Below are 18,663 nucleotides of genomic sequence, written 5' to 3'. Positions count from 1 at the left end.
CACGAAGAGCCTCTGTGCCGTCAGGTGTGATCACAGCCCCTCCTCCCCTACGTCACGCCCCGATCTCAACCCCGGGCAACCTCTAACCTCTCTGAACATTTCTACGTTTTCTTCAGTTTTGTCATTTCAGGAGTATTCTATCAGTGGAATATATTCATTATGTAACTGTCGGGAGTACAGCCTGATTCCCTGGCAATCCTTCCACGTTTCTGTACGTACCAGCAGTTCCAGCCTTTTCATTGCCGAGTAGGGCCCCATGCCATGGGTGCAGCAGATCGCTAAGTCTTTGTTTTATTTAGAGTAATTGCAAAGGGCATTATGTTTTCAACTTTGTCTTTTCTAATGTTTATTAACATTTGGAAGGGCAGTTGGTTTGGGGGGGTTGATTTTGTGTACTGTGGACCTGCTCAACTCATTTATCCCAGAAGAGTTTGTACATTTCTTGGGTTTGCTACGTAGACAAACATGGTATTTGCCGGTAGCAGTAGTTTTATTCCTGCCTTCCAAACCTGATGCCTTGTATTGCTTTTCCTTGTCTTATTGCAGGGGCTACAACACCCAGCTCTGTGTCACACGGCACTGCTGAGAGCCGACCTCCCGGCATGTCCTCCAGCCTTAGGGGGAAGCAGCCAGCCCTCCCAGCTACAGTTCTTTGCAGACGATCGCTGTCAAGAGGAGGTAATTCACCTCCACTCTCCTGACTTGCTAAAGGTTGTTATTGCAAGTGGGTATTAAACGTCAAATGCATCAATCAATATAATCACTTGATTTTCTTTAAGTTGCTGGTGTATTAAATTGCATTGATTTGATTTTGAAATGCTGAGTGACGTGGACAGGTAAGGAAGGCTGTAGATTCTGTGAGATTTGAAGACAAAGTCAAGGTGTTTAGGTTCGAATTTATTGCAGAGCATTTCCCAACGTTTGTTCTGTGATATATGCTGATAGGAGATACATAAAAATATAACTTCATGGCCAAGCCAGGGTGGGGAACTGCGGGCGAAGCCCCGTTCAGTAGGCTTCTTTGCTGCTGGGCTGGCTGGGCCCTTTACTGTGCTGTAATACGCTGCATCGCGTGGTTTCTGCATTTCCTGGCAAGTTACTTAGCCACTCACTTTCCTCCAATGTAACGTAACAATAGGAGCCACTCCTATCTCTAAGATTCTTTAAAAGTTTGTGAGTGAAACACGTAAAGCGTTAGAGAAGCGTCAGGCCCATAGCAGCCCTCCTGCGGTCACTACCTGTGACGTTTATGGTCAAAGCACCTGTCAAGGTCATCACTCAGGAAGTTGTGGTTAGGAAGGTGGGCGCAGGGGCAGGCAGCGGACGAGTCAGGGCACAGGGGCACCTGTGGGCCCACATAGGGTGCTTTGAGGACCAGGGTGGGGAGCATGCAGGTGGAGAGGCTGCTTTTGAAAACAGTTTCTCGGACTTTTTCAGTATTTAGTGACTGAATATGAAGGGTTAAAAAGGATGACTCATAGCCTCAGCCCCAGGGAAATGGACTTTGTAGCCTCCATGGATGACATGTGGCCTGGATAGTAATGTGTGGGCCAGATGACTTCAGCATTCTAGTTAAAAGACAACAGGTATCTTAATTTCTGGTTTTCGTAAGTGCAGGAAAATAGTGAGCTTCTGTCTATTTATGCAGAAGTCTGAATTCTGATCAATGTTGGTAAAGGAACGTCTGACCACCCACTTGAACTACGGGGAAAATTGTGCCCACTGGTGCGCAGAACGAAGAGAAGCATCCCGAGACGGGAGAACTGAAAATGTCCCTAGAGAAATCCATAAGCATAACTTAAGGAGCAAGAGGAGAGGAAAATGTGTTTGCAACAGCAGAGATTTAAGCAAATGGGAAACAGTAAAATGACGTATCATGGGCCATATGTACAAGATTTAACACGAGCTGCATGCACGATCACACAGATTTGGCTTTGAGTTAGGATATAGCCCAATTTCGTTTTCACCTTATTTCTCATTTTCTTGAAAGGTCCTGGCTGAGTCCTGCTAAGAGTGGGTGCACTTGGCGAGGGGATCCCAGTGTGGGGTCTGCCTACCCGGGTGCCCACCTTGGCTCCGCGGGGTCTGTGCTACCATCAGTGCTCGGTATCGGACAAGGATTTTGAACTCAAGTCGCTGCAAAGCCCACGTTCTTTGGCTCAGAGTGTGGTGGGGACTCTCTTCTCACCAACTAACCATGACGCAGAGGGAAAGCTATCAAAGTCGTGTGGGTTATAGAGGGGAAAGGAAAGAGCTGTCAACTGCGGGGAAGAGATAGATGACATCAGCAAGTCCCTGTTGCTCCGTGGAGCCTGGTCGTCTCCTGTTTCCTGGGTCCTTGAGAACGCACTCCCAAAGAGGAGCCTTCTACTTCTCCAGGCCTGATATCCGAGGTTGGGAGTCCTGAAAATGTCTGTGCAAGTGTTTATGTCCTTGAAACTGTGAGACTGTCAGCGTGGGAAAGTTGTAAACAGAGGAGGAAGAAGAGGACCAGGCCCTGGGGGGACCGCTGAGCCCTGGCGATGTCCCAGCCAGGTGAGTGGCGGGCGTGGGCTGCTGTGCCAGGTAGGAGCCCTTCCCAGGTGCCTCGTCCACTGTCTTCCTTTCGTGGGCATTACAAGAAGTGCTTCTCAGGGCTTGTTAGAGGTACGTCACGTCTCAGTGCAGACCTGCACAACTAGTAAAGCGAACTGGGGTGTTCATCCGGTGCGTTTGCCAGTCCTCTAGAGGGAGGGATAAAGACTCTTCTCTAATTTTATTAAAACAAATAATGCTGTAATAAATACACATCTTCGCTAAATCTGCTACGTTTGTCCTTCCTTTGGATAAATACCTTGAGTCGGCCTTGCTGGGTCGGAGGGTGTAACACGTGGAATGCTCCGTATGCATTGTCGACTCGCAGCCGTGGGCTGATGTTCAACGCCCACGGCCTCTTTTCCTCGTGGGGCGTCCGTGGATTATTCTGTCACGGGTACCTAAGTGCTTTACATTTAGAAAAAGTTACACTTGTCCCCAAACTGTCATGGATTCCTCTCCACGTTCTCTTGCCTTTTCCTTTGTTAGTGTGTGAAATGAGCCGTGTCAGAGTTTTTAGTTTTTATGTAGAAAAAGCTCCCACCTTTTCGCTGGCTCTGGTATTTACCATATATGTGTGTATATATCTCCTATGGATTCTGATGTATATTACTGTCATACACATTATCTTAACATGTGTATCTTATATATTGTCTTTATATGTCCTTATATACACGTTATCCTCCATTTTCCATATATACGTATCTGACTTCCCGGCCAAGCTGAGCCCCACCGCAGGTCTGCTCACCTCTCCCACTGACTCCCTTTGCAGCAAGAGGAAGTGGGAAGCAGAGGAAGTGGGGCCACTCGCGTTGTTCTGAGAGCCAGCCAGTGTTTGTGAGGCTGTGTGTCTTCAGAGGAGCCTTCTGCTCTAGCATCTCCCCAGAATCCAGAAAGCAGCTCCCCGCTGCGGGGGAGACTGTGGGTGACGTGAGGCAGGACCAGGGCAGGTCTCTTGGGTCTTGGCTCCCCAGGGGCTGGTCCAGGATCACTAGTGTTGCCACCCTCTCGTGGGCCTTGGGGCTGCTGGGGGCCGAGGTCATGAGTGTTCTCTTCTCAGCCAACTGTGTGCTCATCTCTGCCCTTGAAAACCTGTAACACGTGAGTCTTCTTCTGAACTCTCGGTTACAGAATAAGGTACTTTGCCGTCCTGGCTTTATCATCTGTTCTGGCATCTGGTAGTGCCGGGGGCCTCTCTCCATGTTTCTTCTTATTAAATGTGCTCTTGGCTGTTCTGCATCTAAACAGGGCTCTTGCCCACCGAGGACACTGTTACTCTGTGAGCGCATGTGCACACACACGCACACACACACACACTGCTGAGTGCCTCGGAGAAGGGCCTTTGGCTGCCCCCTGCGGCTGCTGCTGTCCCCTGTAGCTTGGGGTCAGCAAGAGCCCTAAGGGGACCCTCGCTCACGGCCCAGCCTGCTCGAAAGCATGAGAGATCGTGAAATTCCAGGGGAATTAAAGAACGTTCTGTGTTTTCCCCAGAGGAGCACAGCACGTCACCCCCATCTGTTGAAGACGTGTATTTACCGTGATGGAATTTACAGGTTTTGCATGATTCCTAAAAATCTGTGGGGCACATTCCTACATATTCCACAAACACGTGTGTATGCACATGTGTCCCTGTATCTGTACTTTTTAAATATGACATCAAATAAAGCTAGTGACTCTTATAAATTTATTTTGCTCGACACCTTATTTACCCTTTTATTAGTTTTTCACTTGAATCTATTGTGAAGTTCTCCAGGTTGACCATCTACAAATAATAATACATTCAAAATAATTCTTCAGCATTCACAATCCCCATTCTTCTTTGAAACTTATAGCATCCGTTGAAACTCCCGGAGCGATGTTTAGTATCTGCAGTGTTGGTGGTCGTCTTTGTCTTGGGTAGAAATTTAATTGAAATTCTCCCAGTGTCTCACCATCAAGCTTGCTGTTAGTTTCTAATCCATTTTCTTCATCATGCTTATTAAATTCCAAGGTTGCTGTGTTTTTTTTATTAGAAAAGAATACTCAGAACTACCAAGTGCCTTTGGGGCATTTAGGGGATTAGGTGGTATTTTCTTATGTGAATGATAACTGCTGTTTGTTCCCCTGCGATGCAGGATCTCTTGCTTTCTCTGTGAAGTTCATGGCCATCCTGTGGTGCCCTTGAACTCGTTCTTCTATGCCCTGCATTTCTTACATGCCACTCGTTCCTCCTAGAGGCTGACCCGGGTTAGGCTCCGGGTTCTTTAGTTAGACTATGCCCCGGTGGTTCCCTTGCTCCTGTGTCGCCTGCTGTCTGGCGGTACCACGTCACAGTGGTCCCAGTGGGTCAGAGGGCCAGGTACTGTCAATGGGCAGTAGCTTCCATTGTGAAGTTCCCCCGAAACCTTTCACCTACAGGCTTTAGCAGCTACTAAAATGGCCTCAGTCTGTCATTTTAATAGGAATTGCAAAATAATGATGTTAAAATATCTATCATTATTTTCTCTACTTAGTAGCTGATGTTTTTTTCCTTAAAGAGAAACTTAGGTTCCCCTGAAATGAGATTGTACAGAAAAGTGGGGGGTAAGTGCTTGCTTTTCCCTTTGCTCCCCGAGTGTTTGAACACTGAGTAGGTACCCTGCAGACCTTCGACACCAGGAGGGAGGAGGAAGGAGGAAGCTGGAGAGGCGCTCCACCCCGTGCCCTGAGGGTTTCTGCCTAGCTCCCTGGGCCTGCTGACAGATGATAACGTCAAAGAGTATTTGTAGTTTAAGCTGTTGAAAGGCCTTTCAGTGGGCTTACTAACAAACATAGGAGGCAGGGACTTTGCCCCTGTCTTTGAGTGGTCCACAGTCTTACTCCAGCCCCACTAATTTGCTTGTCTCCCCCTCCATTTGCCTCCTGGTGGGAACGTTTAGGGTGACTTCTCTGGAGGCACAAGGCAGTTTTTATGGCCTCAGGTGGTTTTTCTTGATTATGTGAGATTCATTATAGTCTGTGTGATTTTTAAACATTTCTCACAGGCGTGACAACGGGCTCCGACATTCCTGTGATGTGTCATCTGGGGAGACAGTGGCTGTTGCAGCTGATGTTTACAGTCCATTAAGGGCCCACTGAGTCATTTCGAGAAAGAGTAGCCCCAAACAGAGAAGTTGGTCTTTGGGTTTATCCTGGAGAATCAGTGTGCTTTAGGGGGCAAGATTTCTTTCTGCCTTGTTCGTTGGAGAAAGAGAGGTGAGGCAAATGACAAAAGCCATACGTGGGAACCAGCTGGACCCCGGGTTGCAGGGAGTGTCTGGCACAGAGTGACATGTCCCATGTAGAAGCCATTGGTTTGTCCGCTCTCAACAAATACGGACTGAACGCCAGCCGTGTGCCTGGCCCTGAGCCACCTCTGAGTGCAGAGCCTCTGTCTCGGCACTGAAGGCGTTTATTAGGCTAATAAGAAACACAGCAAAGAAACGGGACATCCCAAAGGATGCGGTCTCTGTGACAGCAGGGGTCCACCCAGGGTCTCGGGGAGTGTGCCCACCTCAGTCGTGGGGGCTCATGAGGAGCCCTACGAGGGCCCTCTGAGCTGGGCCCTGCAGATGGAGAGGGGTGGGAGGAGTCAGGAGCCCCCTGGGCAAAGGGCCTGCGCTGCAGGTCTGCTCTCGGACTGTGGACTATTGGGAGGTCTGCAGTGGTGGGTCGGGGGGAACAACCTCATAAGACGCGGGCCTGGGGAAGGTGCAGCTGCCTAGTGGGTCTGGCCTTGTACATCACTGAAGAGTTTAATATTCTTAGGAAGATGGCGAGACATCGAAGGCAGTGGCCTCCCCAGGCAGGGTTTCATAACAGAAAGCCACTCCTGTCCCACAGTAAGTGCTCAAAAGCCATTTGTACAATGAAACGGACATTTTATTTTCCTTCCCACACTTTCTAGTGGTCAACGGGAGAGTCGTGGCCCCCAGGACATGTCTTCTCTTCTGTCTCATGAGGCCCGATCCTTCCATCCTTCCTTCCTTCCTTCCCTCCCTCCCTCCCTCCCTCCCAGGATTCCCACAAATTGCACAAACTCAGCCTCATTCATTATCCTTCCCGATGGTTTAAGCAATAGGGAGCCTCCATGAGCTAGTAAATCAAAAGGATGAATAAGCCCTGGCTGGGCGGCTCAGTTGGTTGGAGCATCATCCCATACACCAAAAGGCTGTGGTTTGATTCCTAGTCAGGGCACATATGTAGGTTGTGGGTTCAATCCCTGGCTGAGATTTGTATGGGAGGCAACAGGTGTTTCTCTCTCACATTGATGTTTTTCTGTTTGTCTCACTCCCTCCCCCGTTCTTAAAAAGCAATAAACATTTTGTATTTTTTAAAAGGATAAATATTAATACAACCAACTTGGCTGTCCTCTGGAACAGCATCGAAACCTTTTTCTAACGCACACAAGCTGCTGAACTTCCCGAGACGGTTCTTAGGAAACAGCAACTCGGAGACTTTGTGTCAGAAAATGGGAGACTAAAAACAAAACCAGGAAGGGTCTGCGGGATGTGGGATTGAAACCCACTGAGCCACGGGCTGAGGTGCGAGAGCTTCCTGTATTTCTGACACTTCTGACTACCAAGGGCTTTGATTGGCAGGAAAACCGATGGGGAAGGGAAGGGGTAGAAACCAACATAAGGTTTTGTGTGTGGTTTCAATTGAGGGCTAGGACATGGAATTAGAAGTTCACCCTTTTTAGCAGTTGAATCATCGGGGCGGGGGTGGGGGGAAGAGAACTGCATCTGAGGAGGGAATGAGTTGGAATGCCTGAAATGGTAGAGATGCTTCCCGAGGCAGGTTCACTTCTTGGCTGGTTTTGATCCTTCAAACCCGTGCTTACCAACATGTCAGTGCTTGAGCACAGCTCCTGCCTGCAGGAGCTCAGGTGGACAGAGGAGTCCACCAGTGCAGCGGTGTGGGACAAGTGACGTCCCAGGATGACAGCCCCTAAGGAATGAGGAAGCAGGGAGCTGGCTGATGACAGGGGCGGAGAAAGGCCGAGGCAGAGAGGCTATCAGACACAGGAAGCCCTTCACTGGACACGCGTCGGGAAAGGGGAGTTAGAGCCTGCAGACTCTCCGATCTCAAGGTTAGTAACCTTATGGAAGAAAGTTTGAAAGTGGCAAAGTTCGCACTTGTAAAATTACCGGTGTCCCAAGAGCAGGGCTGCAAATGAAATGTGGTCTAAGTGGGCACAGGGGGAAAAGAGCCTGGGGACACAGCTGTTATTAGCGGAATGGTCGGTCTCTGTATACCTGCAAGTTTAACGACGGGTGTGGTTGGTAAAGGGATGTCTTGTAAGTACTTCTCAGTCTGTGTCTAGAAGAATTGTGTGTATAGGAGGTGTGGGAGCAGCGTTCTTGAGAATAAGAAAATGGAGCTGATTCTCGCAGTATCTGAGGAGCAGACTGAGCAAGGGTGAACTTACGTACTGAATGTTCATTAATGAAAGAGCATCCTGTACAAGGCTTGGTGAACTTTTTCTGCAGTTTTGTCAGCCACACGGTCTCGGTTGCGACTCTTTATTACAGCACAAAAATAGCCACAGAAAACATGCAGAGAAAAGGGCCTGGCTCAGTGCCAATGGAACCATTTATAGAGTCAGCTGGATTCAGCCCACGGGCCGCAGTTTGCAGACCCTTGTCCCAGAGGAGCCCCATCAAATCCAAACTAAAGCCTCTGCTTTGAATGCAAGTGCGTTTTTACTGTTCCCTCAGAGGGGGTGGCCCTGTGGCATGCTGAAGTTCTAGGGCATCACGGTCTAGCAGGGGTGTCTAACCTCCTGGCATCTCTGGGTCACACTGGAAGAAGCGTTGTCTTGGGCCACACATTAAATACATTGCAACATGTAATCACAAAATAATCTCATAATGTTTTAAGTAAACTTATGATTTTGTGTTGGGCTGCATTCACAGCCATCGTGGACTGCACACAGCCCATGGGCCACACGCAGGTTGGACACCCCTGGAAGGGAAACCACACACCCCTCATTGGGAAGATTCTCTTAAGGAGACAGGGAGCCAGCCCTTTGAGGCAGGGAGCAGAAACCTAGCCTGGAACGTCCCAGTGGAAGGCTTGCTAGGAGTAGGTGCCTCTTCACAGCTAGGACGGCACACCCACGCACGATCTTCCCAGCGCCAGGCGTCCGTGAGCAAAGGCTCCCACCGGCTCTCTGTTCTGCGGCCAGCCAGTGGTCGTCTGAAGCAGCAAGGACTGGAATCGGAGGAGTCCTGAGTCTCAGCATGCTGGGGAAGGGGGGCTCGGGTAGCAGAGTGGAGACTGGAATCGTACCCATATTCGAGATGGGCAGAGACGTGGAAGCAGGTATTTCACAGAAAGCAGAAGAGTGCCCCTGGGGAGACAGAGGTGTGTCTGTGAGGACAGGCTGAGGCGAGCATTCACCAGCCCAGGTCCCCGAGGTGAACTTGTGGATGAATTCATCCTTACGTGGTTCACCCGTAGAGCCCTCCAGTAATATTTTGATTAATGACTTCCTGGAGGATGAAGTGCTTTTATACAGACAGCTCTATTAAAAACAACGACAACAAAACCTCAAGCCAGGGTCCTCCATAAATCATGCAAAAAATGGCTGCCTACACAACAAAACAGCTGAAGTGTGCTGTTTGTCTTTGGTTAGGTGGTGACACAGAGGGCTCGTCCTCAGCAAAATTGTCACAGCTGAACTTTAACTTCAGCCACATGCCCTCCTGCACCTCTCATGCGGCCCAGTCATCTCCCGGGATTTGAGTCCCTTTGGAACGCAAGGGCATGTGCTCCGCCTTTATCCCGTAGCTCGCTGGCTTAGGATGCTTGGGAGTGAAGGGGTTACTACAAGGGGTTTTCAATCAGTATCTTTTCTTCAGTAATCCTCCCTTACCCCACCCCAGTACCTGATGCCTTCTTCCTACGGGGAGGAAGTTCAGGGAGGAGCTGGGAGTAGGAGCTGCTCAGAGTGGATGATGCCACGTTGCATCTAATTCCTTCAGGGTCCGTGCCCAGTGTCCTGCGTCTGTCCGCACTCCTTCCTCCCCTGCGCCTCTGCCACGTTTATCCAGCCCTTCACCCTCTTTCTTTTCTTGGTGACACACACAGTCTCACACTCACACACACTTGATATACATACACACATGCATACATACATGTGTGTGTATGTATGTTTGTATGTTTGGCATTTGTTTAATAAGCACTTAATGATTATTTATATAATGAATCATCGACAACTTGGACTACGACCTTCCGCGTTACTCTTCCCAGATGTCACGAGAAAGCTGTGACTCAGAGTGTCCCTTTTCTCTTTTCCAAGCCCCTTTGCAATTCTGTCTGAATTTGAGGACCAGTTTTTCCACTTCTGCAAAAACGAAAACAAGGAAAGGCCACAGAGATGACTGAAATTTTGATGAGGACTGCATTAAACCTGTGGATCACCTCTCCCTGGCAATTTAGGTGCCTTTCATTTCTTTTTCTTTTTCTTTTTCTTTTTTTTTGCCTGGCTGCTCGGGCTAGAACTTCAAAGACAATGCGGAGAGCGGTGGTGAAAGTGGGTATCCTTGTCGTGCGCCTGCTCTCTGGGGGAAGGCTTCGCCCCTGAGTATGGGAAAGGCTTCGACCCTGAGTGTGGGCCGGCCGTGCGTTTTCACAGGGGCCCTTCCCTAGCGGTCACTCAGTTCTCTGAGCACCAGTTTTCTCAGCTGCCACTTCCCCTGTTTTCCGGCAGAGCCATCCCTTGACCTTTCCTGACAGCTCTAGAAGGACTTTATTTCCCCCTGGGCCCCAGTGTCAGACAGGCGGCCTCCACAGGAGCAGTCCTGGCCCGAGGCCCTCTAACCGGATTGGTGGGAGTGGACTTCTCCTCAGGCGCCTCTCTGAGTCGTCTCCCTGCTCCCGTCTGGCTTTTTGTTTGGATGTCCCTCTTTGCCTCTTCCCAATCCAGGCTTCTGGCAGCAGCCAGAGCAGTCGCACCAGTCCCGATGGGTGTGGACGCAGGAGACAGAAGTTTGCTTCCTCACAGGCTTGTAAAACATGGAAACTCATGACCTCACACAATACGCTCAGACTCCAGAGTTTTGAATTCAGTGGCTCAATGACGCCTTCTGCGACCCAAGTTCATCCCCGTCTCTCTCTGCCATCCTCTGTGTTTTCCAGCTGAACATTTTTCCTCATTTAAGTGCAATAAGAATTCAGTAAGATTTCAGTGGGGTGGGGGAGGAGATAGAGAAGATAGAGAAAAGATGAAGATGAAGAAAAAGGAGGCAGAGGAGAAGGAAAAGGAGGAGACGGGCGGGGAGGGAATGAAGGGAGGGAGAGACATCTGCCATTGCCATGGGTGTTCATAATGTCCCTTACTTAGATTGGATCAATTCAGTCCACAGTGGGCTTTTCGACCACTGCCCCCAAATAGTCATGGTTGTCAGCTTAGATTTCTCCTAATATTGCTGTGGTGTGGGAGAAGGAATAGATCCCTAAACAAAGTCAGGTTTCTGTTGGGGGTGAGGAAAAGGAAACAGATAATGTTCAGTTGTCTAAGAATTTAATTCAGATCCTATTCTGGCACCTAAAAGCCTCCAGTAGCTTCTACTTGCTTTTACAATCATACCGGAAAGTCTAAAAAGGGCAAACGCTATCTCACCCCATCTCTCTGCAGCATCGATCTGTCATTTTTGTCCCCATCTCATCCTGATGGCTCTAGCTGCAATGACTTTGAAAAGGTTCCTTCAGGGTTATGTTTGTTCCATAGACATACGTCCCGGGAATTGTGCTGGGTGCCAAGTCACAGGTGTGAGCAGGGTGCCGTGGTACCTGCCGGCCAAGCATGAAGTTCATTATGTATGCCATTCTAGACACTTTCAATCCAGACCCGAGTTCACTTTCGTCAGCTCCCACCCACCAGACTGTAGTCACCCCATTTCCTGATAGTGTCCCCTGTCATCACACCACGATCTTTCTCCCATTTTTCTGCTTGGAAAGTCTTACTCAGATTGGAAGGCCCAGGATCTGGTGCACCTTTTCTAGGAAACTTGCCCAAATCTGTTAGAATGAATTGTTCCCTCACTGGGATGCTATAAAACTTGATCAAATGACTTCTGTAGAAATTACCAAGTGTTATTGTAACAAATTGCTTCTTTAATCTTCCTGACCAAGTACACTGCGTGTGATTTGAGGGCAGAGGCTGGGTCTGTCTCCGGCTGGTGTTTTGGGGCCCAAGCAGGGAGTCTGGTAACACACAGTAAAATTGGCAGCAAATTGTGTTACTGAATGACTCACAAAAGAGAGGTAACAGATGTGTTGTGTGACTACCACAGAGCTGTTACAAGCACAAATAGCAGCATCGATGTGCAAGATTTTGGAAAATTGAACGCTACGTAAACAAAAGCTGGCACTGTACATTATTATATGTACACATTATGGTTTTGTTCTGATTGTCGCGACATGGTTGATTTCATACTTGATTTTGTGTTTTTTGAAGAAGTTCCCACCTCAGCCACCGATGTTAACTAGTGAAAACCTACTGACAAACTTCGGGGTGAGCCACACGGGAGGTTCAGAGTCGGCATCCAGTGGAATTGTCCGAAGCGGTTGCCGCGCCCCGCTCCATGCTCAGTGTTTACCCACCTTTTATTTTGACACCCCCATCAGGGGTCACATGCATGATCCCTGTTGCCATAGAGACAATACTGTATTTTTATGCTTCCATGGTACTATGTTCCTAACAAGATCTGAAGACACTAAACCATCATTTTACAAGAGATGGGAGAGAGCCGTGATGAACCGAAGAAATCAATCACGTGTTGGTAATGCACTACCATCACAGGAGATGTGACCGTTGGGGACACTGGTTGCAGGGTTCACAGGTCTTCTCTGTCCTATCTTGGCAATTTCCTGTGATTCTGTAATTATTCAAAAATAAAAAGTTAGAAAAAATCAACCATGTGGCCGACTGGCTCTCCCCCGAGCCACGACACTTTTCTATCTGGAGAGGCTTTGCATGTCCCTTCCTCACCCAGAGTGAGTGCCCGAGGTCAGTCCGGGAGAGCGCTGCCTGTGGGCTGCCACCTCCCCGCCCTTCCTCCCGGTTCTCCGCTCAATCTCATGTTCTCACAAGGACCTCCTGGGCCTTTCTGTCAAAGGGACATAAGGCAGCGCCTTCCCTCTCCCCACGTCCTGCTGCGTTTTCTCTTGTGCAGTTACCACCTGCAACTCACTAGACTTTTTACCTCTTGTTTTCCTTTCTGCCTCCTCCCACTAGAATCTAAGTTCCATGATGGCAAGAATTTTTTAAAAATTTAATTGCTCTATGCTCACTGCCTAGAGCTTGGCACAGAGAATGCACTCAGCAAATGTTTGTTCAATGAATGACTCTTTGTAGAAAATGAAAGCGTGAAGGTAAGTTGACAATTTCCCCGAGAGAGCAGCAGTTCAAATCTGCCCATCCTTGTTTGAGAGCAAGCTGGACTTTGAAGCTGAGCCCTTTTTCCTGTGTTCATGCTTCAAAGAAAGGAGGTGCTGCCGATAACATCTGAGAGGAAGGAAACCGTGCACCACACTGGGCATGTGCGAGTAACGCTATCAAAATTGCCTTTCTTATAGACCAGCCTCCCGGGCGCTTTCCAGAGATGGGTCGTTTGACTTTCTTCTTGGCTCTTCTTCATGTATACAAAGGTAAAGACAATGTCTTTATTTAAAATATTTACTCCTTTTTTTTTGGTCTTGTAGTGTGGCATGTTCAGAAATTACAATGCTCTTCTGTTGGCTCAGATAAGTTTTCACTGGTTCAGAAAAGCTAAACGTTCCCAGAGCCTAGTACCAGCAGCGGAAACCTTGTTAGACTAAGGTAGGGACTGTGAGCCTCTACCGTGCGTGAGCTCAGCTTCCTACCTTGCCACGTCTTAGAAAGCTCAGAATACGCTTCAGGTGTGTGGGGGGGGGTTCAGTCATAAAGTCAGCCTGAACTGATGGGCCGTCTGTTTCAGCTCTAGGAGAAGACAGGTTTTGGGACACAACTATCAAACTTGCTGACACGGTGACTCTGGAGTGCGTGCATCCATTGTTGTTCAACCTAACTCAGATCGAGTGGTTTAGGGTGGACACCACGAAGAGAGAGTCCATCGCCATTTTCCACCCTGACTACGGCGAGGTCATAAGGGAGCCCTATGTTGGTAGGGTTGACTTGGTGAAGTCACCCTCGGCGCTCAATTACAGGGTGCTGGCCATTCGTAACGCCTCGGAGGCTGATGTTGGCTTCTACTCCTGTCTTCTCGATACTTTTCCACATGGATCTTGGGAAAAAGTGATACAGGTGGTTCCATCAGGTAAGTGTCAATTTTGTTTCCCTTTTTACTGATTTGCAACGTTGGATTCTATACAGCCGACGTAGAAGCTATGAAATGCTTTACCATGTTTTATCATGGTTTTCGATTCCCTGTCTAGATTCTATGAATGTGGTTTCAGAGGAATAAAACTAGGAGTTAACTTTGTTTTTCTTAATCTACTGTCATCTTGGAGTCGAAGAAGCATCTCAGGAATCTGAATGTCGTGGAAGAAAGCACAGGTCTTCTCTTGTCTGAGCAATAAGCTCACCCTACATTAACCTGATGCTGGTAGTGCTTGGGTTCAGGAACCGAATGCCTTCCTCTGAGGGCCTCCTTCTGGTCCTGCGGTGCCACTGCCCTTTGCTGGGCACTCGGAGCTACTAGCCCCAGCCCCTGAGTGCCCACGGGCCTTCCTGCAGCACTGGATCTGCATTGTTTAGTGAACCCCGGGCAGGGTTCAGACACACGCTACATTTTTACCTTCAAGTTTCACTAGGGAGAACCCTTCAGAAACGGTGAGCTGTCATTTCTGAAAGAAGCCGGTGATCTCGCGCAGTTTTCTTGGTGTCTGCCTGTAATCGCGGTTTCGTGCTGAGCGTGTAGTAGCCACACGGATTGGTTCTGGTGGACTGGAAAGCCTCGAGTGTTGTAGCGGGTACTTTCTATGCAGCCTTGTGTTAGCTGCTCAGTCTCTCTCAATCTCAGGTTCCTTAATAAAGTATATTGAGTGGATAGTACCATCTCTTTTTGAAGGGTCTAGGGATCACATATTTCAAGAACTTAGCCTTGGTAATCAGGGAATGGTAGGTATTGTTATTATCATTATTATTTGCTGTGCTTTTGATCCAAAAGGCCTGGTGATGAATTTCTCAGGGGTTAACAGCAGTGTGAGGCAGGGAGGACCCTGGGACTGTGTGTTTCTCGTCTGATAATTCTGCGGTTGTAGTCCCAGGGGGCACCCAGAGCGTGCGTGGTATCTGAGGCAGTGCCTTCTTTTTGAGGGAGCTGTATTAGAAGTTGCAGTTACGTAGGCTAAATCCATCTTGAGATCTAACGCACAGCACATGACTGAAGTTAATAGCGGTGTATGAATGCTGGAAATGTGCTGAAAGAGTAGACTTCGGGGCTCTCATCACACATAGCACACAAACGGTTACTGTGAAATGGTATGTTAATTAGCTTGATTGTAGTAACCATTTTCCGACAGGCTGGTGAGGGTGTTCCCCTCACCTTTGAGACTTGGAAAGCTTCATTTTTTTTTAACCAAGAATAACATGGGATTAAAATATATATATATATATAGTAGCTATATTTCAAAATTATCCTTAGATATATTTAAATTTTCCCTTTGTGTGCTTTAAACTTTTTATTTATTTCATTTATTTTTAGAGAGGGGAAGGGATGTGTGGTTGCCTCTCATGCGCCCTCTGCTGGGGACTTGGCTTGTAACCCAGGCAGGTGCCCTAGACCGGGAATCGAACCAGTGACCCTTTGGTTCACAGGCCGACACTCAGTCCACTGAACTGCACCAGTCAGGCCTCCCTTTGTGTGCTTTATTAACAACATATCAGGATCTGCACATACTACGTGTGTGTATAATGTGAAGGGGGAGCCGACAAGCTATTTAACTATAGAAGGTTGGACTTTGGATCCAGAAATCCTAATTTGTAGACAAGATGGTGAGGGATTCAGAAGGATAAAGGAACTGAGCCTCATGCTCCCTTAGTGTTCGGGGTCCTCCTCTTTACTGACAGCTCGTTCTGTGGCTGGAACTCAGTTGGTGTCTTACATGGGCTTTCTCATTTGACCCTCTCTGTGCACATGGCTATGGCCATAACCTCAGCTTTACAGGTGAGGACCCTGAAGCGTAGTGAGGTCCAGCAACCTGCCCAAGTTCTCAGGCTTCATATGTGCCTCGTGAGATCGAGGTGCAATGGGAGGATGGAGGGGGATGACTTGAGGGGACATAGGAGCCCCTGGGGCCTTCAAAGGAGGAGTCATGGGCCACTCTGCATCCTGTCTGCCCCTCCCCCTGAAGCCTTCAGCCCAGAGTTAAAGAGCAAATTGGATGCTTTATTCTGGATAAATGGTACCATGAATGCAAAATGATGTTAGAATGTGTGTGAACTTCAGAACAGGTGTTCCCGGTCAGTAAGTGATTTAGGGAATTTAAGGGTAAGAAAGGCTGCATTTATTTGCTGCTTCTGGGAAAACATGCCGGGCTGATGTGGGAGGTAACATGTCAAGGCCACCTTTTCGAGGCAGTCTTTGGTGGAAGTGGAGTCGTGGAGAAAATCACCGTGACCCCCCTGTGTCTGGTCACTGTGACCCACCTGTGCCTGGCCTTACTAGTCAGAGCAAATGGAGTGATGTTATGGAAGTGACCTCCAAAACGGATGGCCTACCCCAAACACCCCACCCCCTCACTCTTGCTCGGTGCCCACAGGGTGCTAATAAACACGTGTCATCTCATGTAATCCTTGTGAAGCACCATGGGGGGCCATGTGTGCCCGTGACACAGACGAAGAAACTGAGGTTCAGGGGCACTGGTGAACTCAAGGTCACGGAGTGGCTCAGCTGCAGCACCATGCTGGGAAGGACAGGTCGTGCTGGACCATGAAGATGGGGAGAGGATTTTTAAGGTGAAGGGACCAGGGGGTGAGGGAAGGAGAGGAAATGGAGAGAAAGGGGCACCTTAGTGGTTACAGATGCTACGGAGAAGGCGCAGTGGAGGTCCCAACTCCTGCAGGAGACAGAGAATGGACCTGTTGACTGTGACACATGCCTTGATGGGATGTGGCTCTTACCCCAGGTTCTGACATCTTCATTGTCCCTAGAGGTGGCCTGAGAGGTGGCCACAAGGGTGAGGAAGAAACTGTGAGAATGGGACCCTCTCCCTGCCCACCAGCAAAAAGGCCTCAGCATATGATATGTTGGTGTCCCAGGTAAGGGTTTCCCTGGGAGGTTCTATGTTTTCAATGAATTTGAAGCCATGGAGTGTCAGAGAAGTGTGTGGAATGTTCAGGCACTGGATCTCGCTGTGCCCAGTGGAGTGTGAGCCTCACCCTGCAGTGCGGACCATGGAAGTCACTGGATGACCTTCAGAGGGAGGCATGGGATAAATCTGTGTTTTTCACCACCTGGAAGACTAAAGGAGTTGCAGCCCCGGAGGAAGGGAAGAGTTTAGGGGCCAACGAACCAATAGCTTTTTGTGAATCGGCACACTTATCCACTGCTGGTCGGAGTGTAAATTGGTGCATCTTTTCTATTATTCGTGTTGGTAATCTCCAGGGTTCTCCAGGAAAATAGAGTCAATAAGACGTGGTATTTATTGTAAGGAATCGGCTGATGTGATCATGGAGACCCGCAAGTCCGGATCTGCAGAGTGGGCCGGCAGGTGCACACACACACATGCACACGCACACACACAAGTAAGGAGGGTTCTGTGAGATGTTTACAATTCGGCAGTTTTTTATTTAAGAAAGAGAGAAGGTAGTTAGTCGAGCCTATAAGAAATAGTCAACTGATAAAACAGAAACATTTCAAAGGCTTAGGAATCTCCCTGCTTCATGCAATCAAACAGCATATAGAGAAGGCAGATGATAAAGGACCTTTGGGGACTCGTGGAAAGCCAGGCGGTGGTCCCTGCCCTTCTCACGGGTGAGGCGCGTGGGAATGCAGGCCAGGGCTGTATCTGTTGACCTGCTTCCGTTGGTGAAGACAGGGAGGGGTGGGCTCGAGGGCACACGCCACGGGGAGAGTCTGCGCTCTGACTCTGGGGGAAGGCTCTGTGATCAGAAGTCAAAGAGAGAGAAATGGAGGAACCCCCACCCTCTCACCCCCACCCCAGACAAGGCGAGAGTGGCCGTAGGGATTAAATTCAGTGCCCAGAGGGCAGAGGAAGCATAATGTACAAGCACAGGGCATGGCTGGCTTTCCCGAGACTCGTTGCTTCCCTGTGTGTGGCTTGGCGGCCTCTGCCCCCTGAGGCCTCACCCCACAGTGCCTCCAGAAGGGACCTTTGCCTCTGGACCCGTTCCAAGATGTGATCCGGCTGTCAGCAGCAGGGGGTGACATCGGCTGCGGTCTTCACTAGCAGCCTTTCTGTTTACTTATCCACACCCTCCCCTCCTTTTGGAAGATGTTTTTTTTGCGTCCGTGGTGTGGGGGCACATTAGGCTAAATGGCTGGAGAATGAGCTGCAGCTGAAGCTGGGACCGCTCCCCAGGGGCTTGAAGATGTCCTCAGCACAGCTGAGCAAGAGAGTCCTTGGGTTTTCTCCTCTTTCAGAAACCACACAGTTTGCACCTCCGGTGTCTCTTGACCACAGCGGCTGTTTCCCTAGCGCTGGAGGTGATTGCCCACGATGACAGAGTCTGGGCCGTGTTTCCTCTGCAGGGTGGGTGCTGGTGCCGTGTGGGTGGAGTGCAGAGTGGCGAGTGTGGCTTTATGGGTCACAGCCATGCAAAGACTGGAAGAGCTCGGCCCACATGCTGGGCGCCTCCACGGGACCTTCCGGGTGTGTGTTCTTACTGAGAAGTCTCTCTGGTCTGGTCAGAGCTGCAGACATCCAACCCCGTTCCCCAGCTTCCTCCTGGAAACGTCTCTGTGCCCTTAGGGGGTAGGTGTCTGTGACCTTCAGAGGCCTTGCTGGAATTGGCCTGTTGACAGATCTCAATAATAACTGAGGGAACAGTTCTTTTTGTGCATTTTCTGAGACATAAATGCTGGGTTTTGGATGTTTAAAACAAAATGAACAAAAAAGGAAAATAAGTAGCCGCAG

General features: G+C 49.1%; 1 protein-coding gene across 3 annotated transcripts in view; it reads left to right on the top strand.

Annotated features, from left to right (window-relative positions):
- Positions 1-573: 573 nt before the first annotated feature.
- CD226 (CD226 molecule) overlaps positions 574-18,663 on the top strand; it is a 54,907-nt gene continuing 36,817 nt past the window's right edge. Inside the window, exons 1-4 of one of the 3 annotated variants that reach the window (XM_045188032.3) lie at positions 574-678; positions 1,991-2,535; positions 13,159-13,230; positions 13,542-13,880. In XM_045188032.3, coding sequence (XP_045043967.1) covers positions 2,523-2,535; positions 13,159-13,230; positions 13,542-13,880 — 424 coding nt within the window. In that variant the 5' untranslated portion in view covers positions 574-678; positions 1,991-2,522. Of the gene's footprint in view, positions 679-1,990; positions 2,536-7,629; positions 7,664-9,893; positions 10,018-13,158; positions 13,231-13,541; positions 13,881-18,663 lie in introns of those variants that run through there. The other 2 variants (XM_045188031.2, XM_053913407.1) reach the window with 2 other exon arrangements.

This window comes from Desmodus rotundus, chromosome 10 (assembly GCF_022682495.2).
Source record: "Desmodus rotundus isolate HL8 chromosome 10, HLdesRot8A.1, whole genome shotgun sequence".
NCBI lineage: Eukaryota > Metazoa > Chordata > Mammalia > Chiroptera > Phyllostomidae > Desmodus > Desmodus rotundus.
Note: the sequence above shows the minus strand (reverse complement) of the source record. Positions and strands in the feature narration are given on the sequence as shown.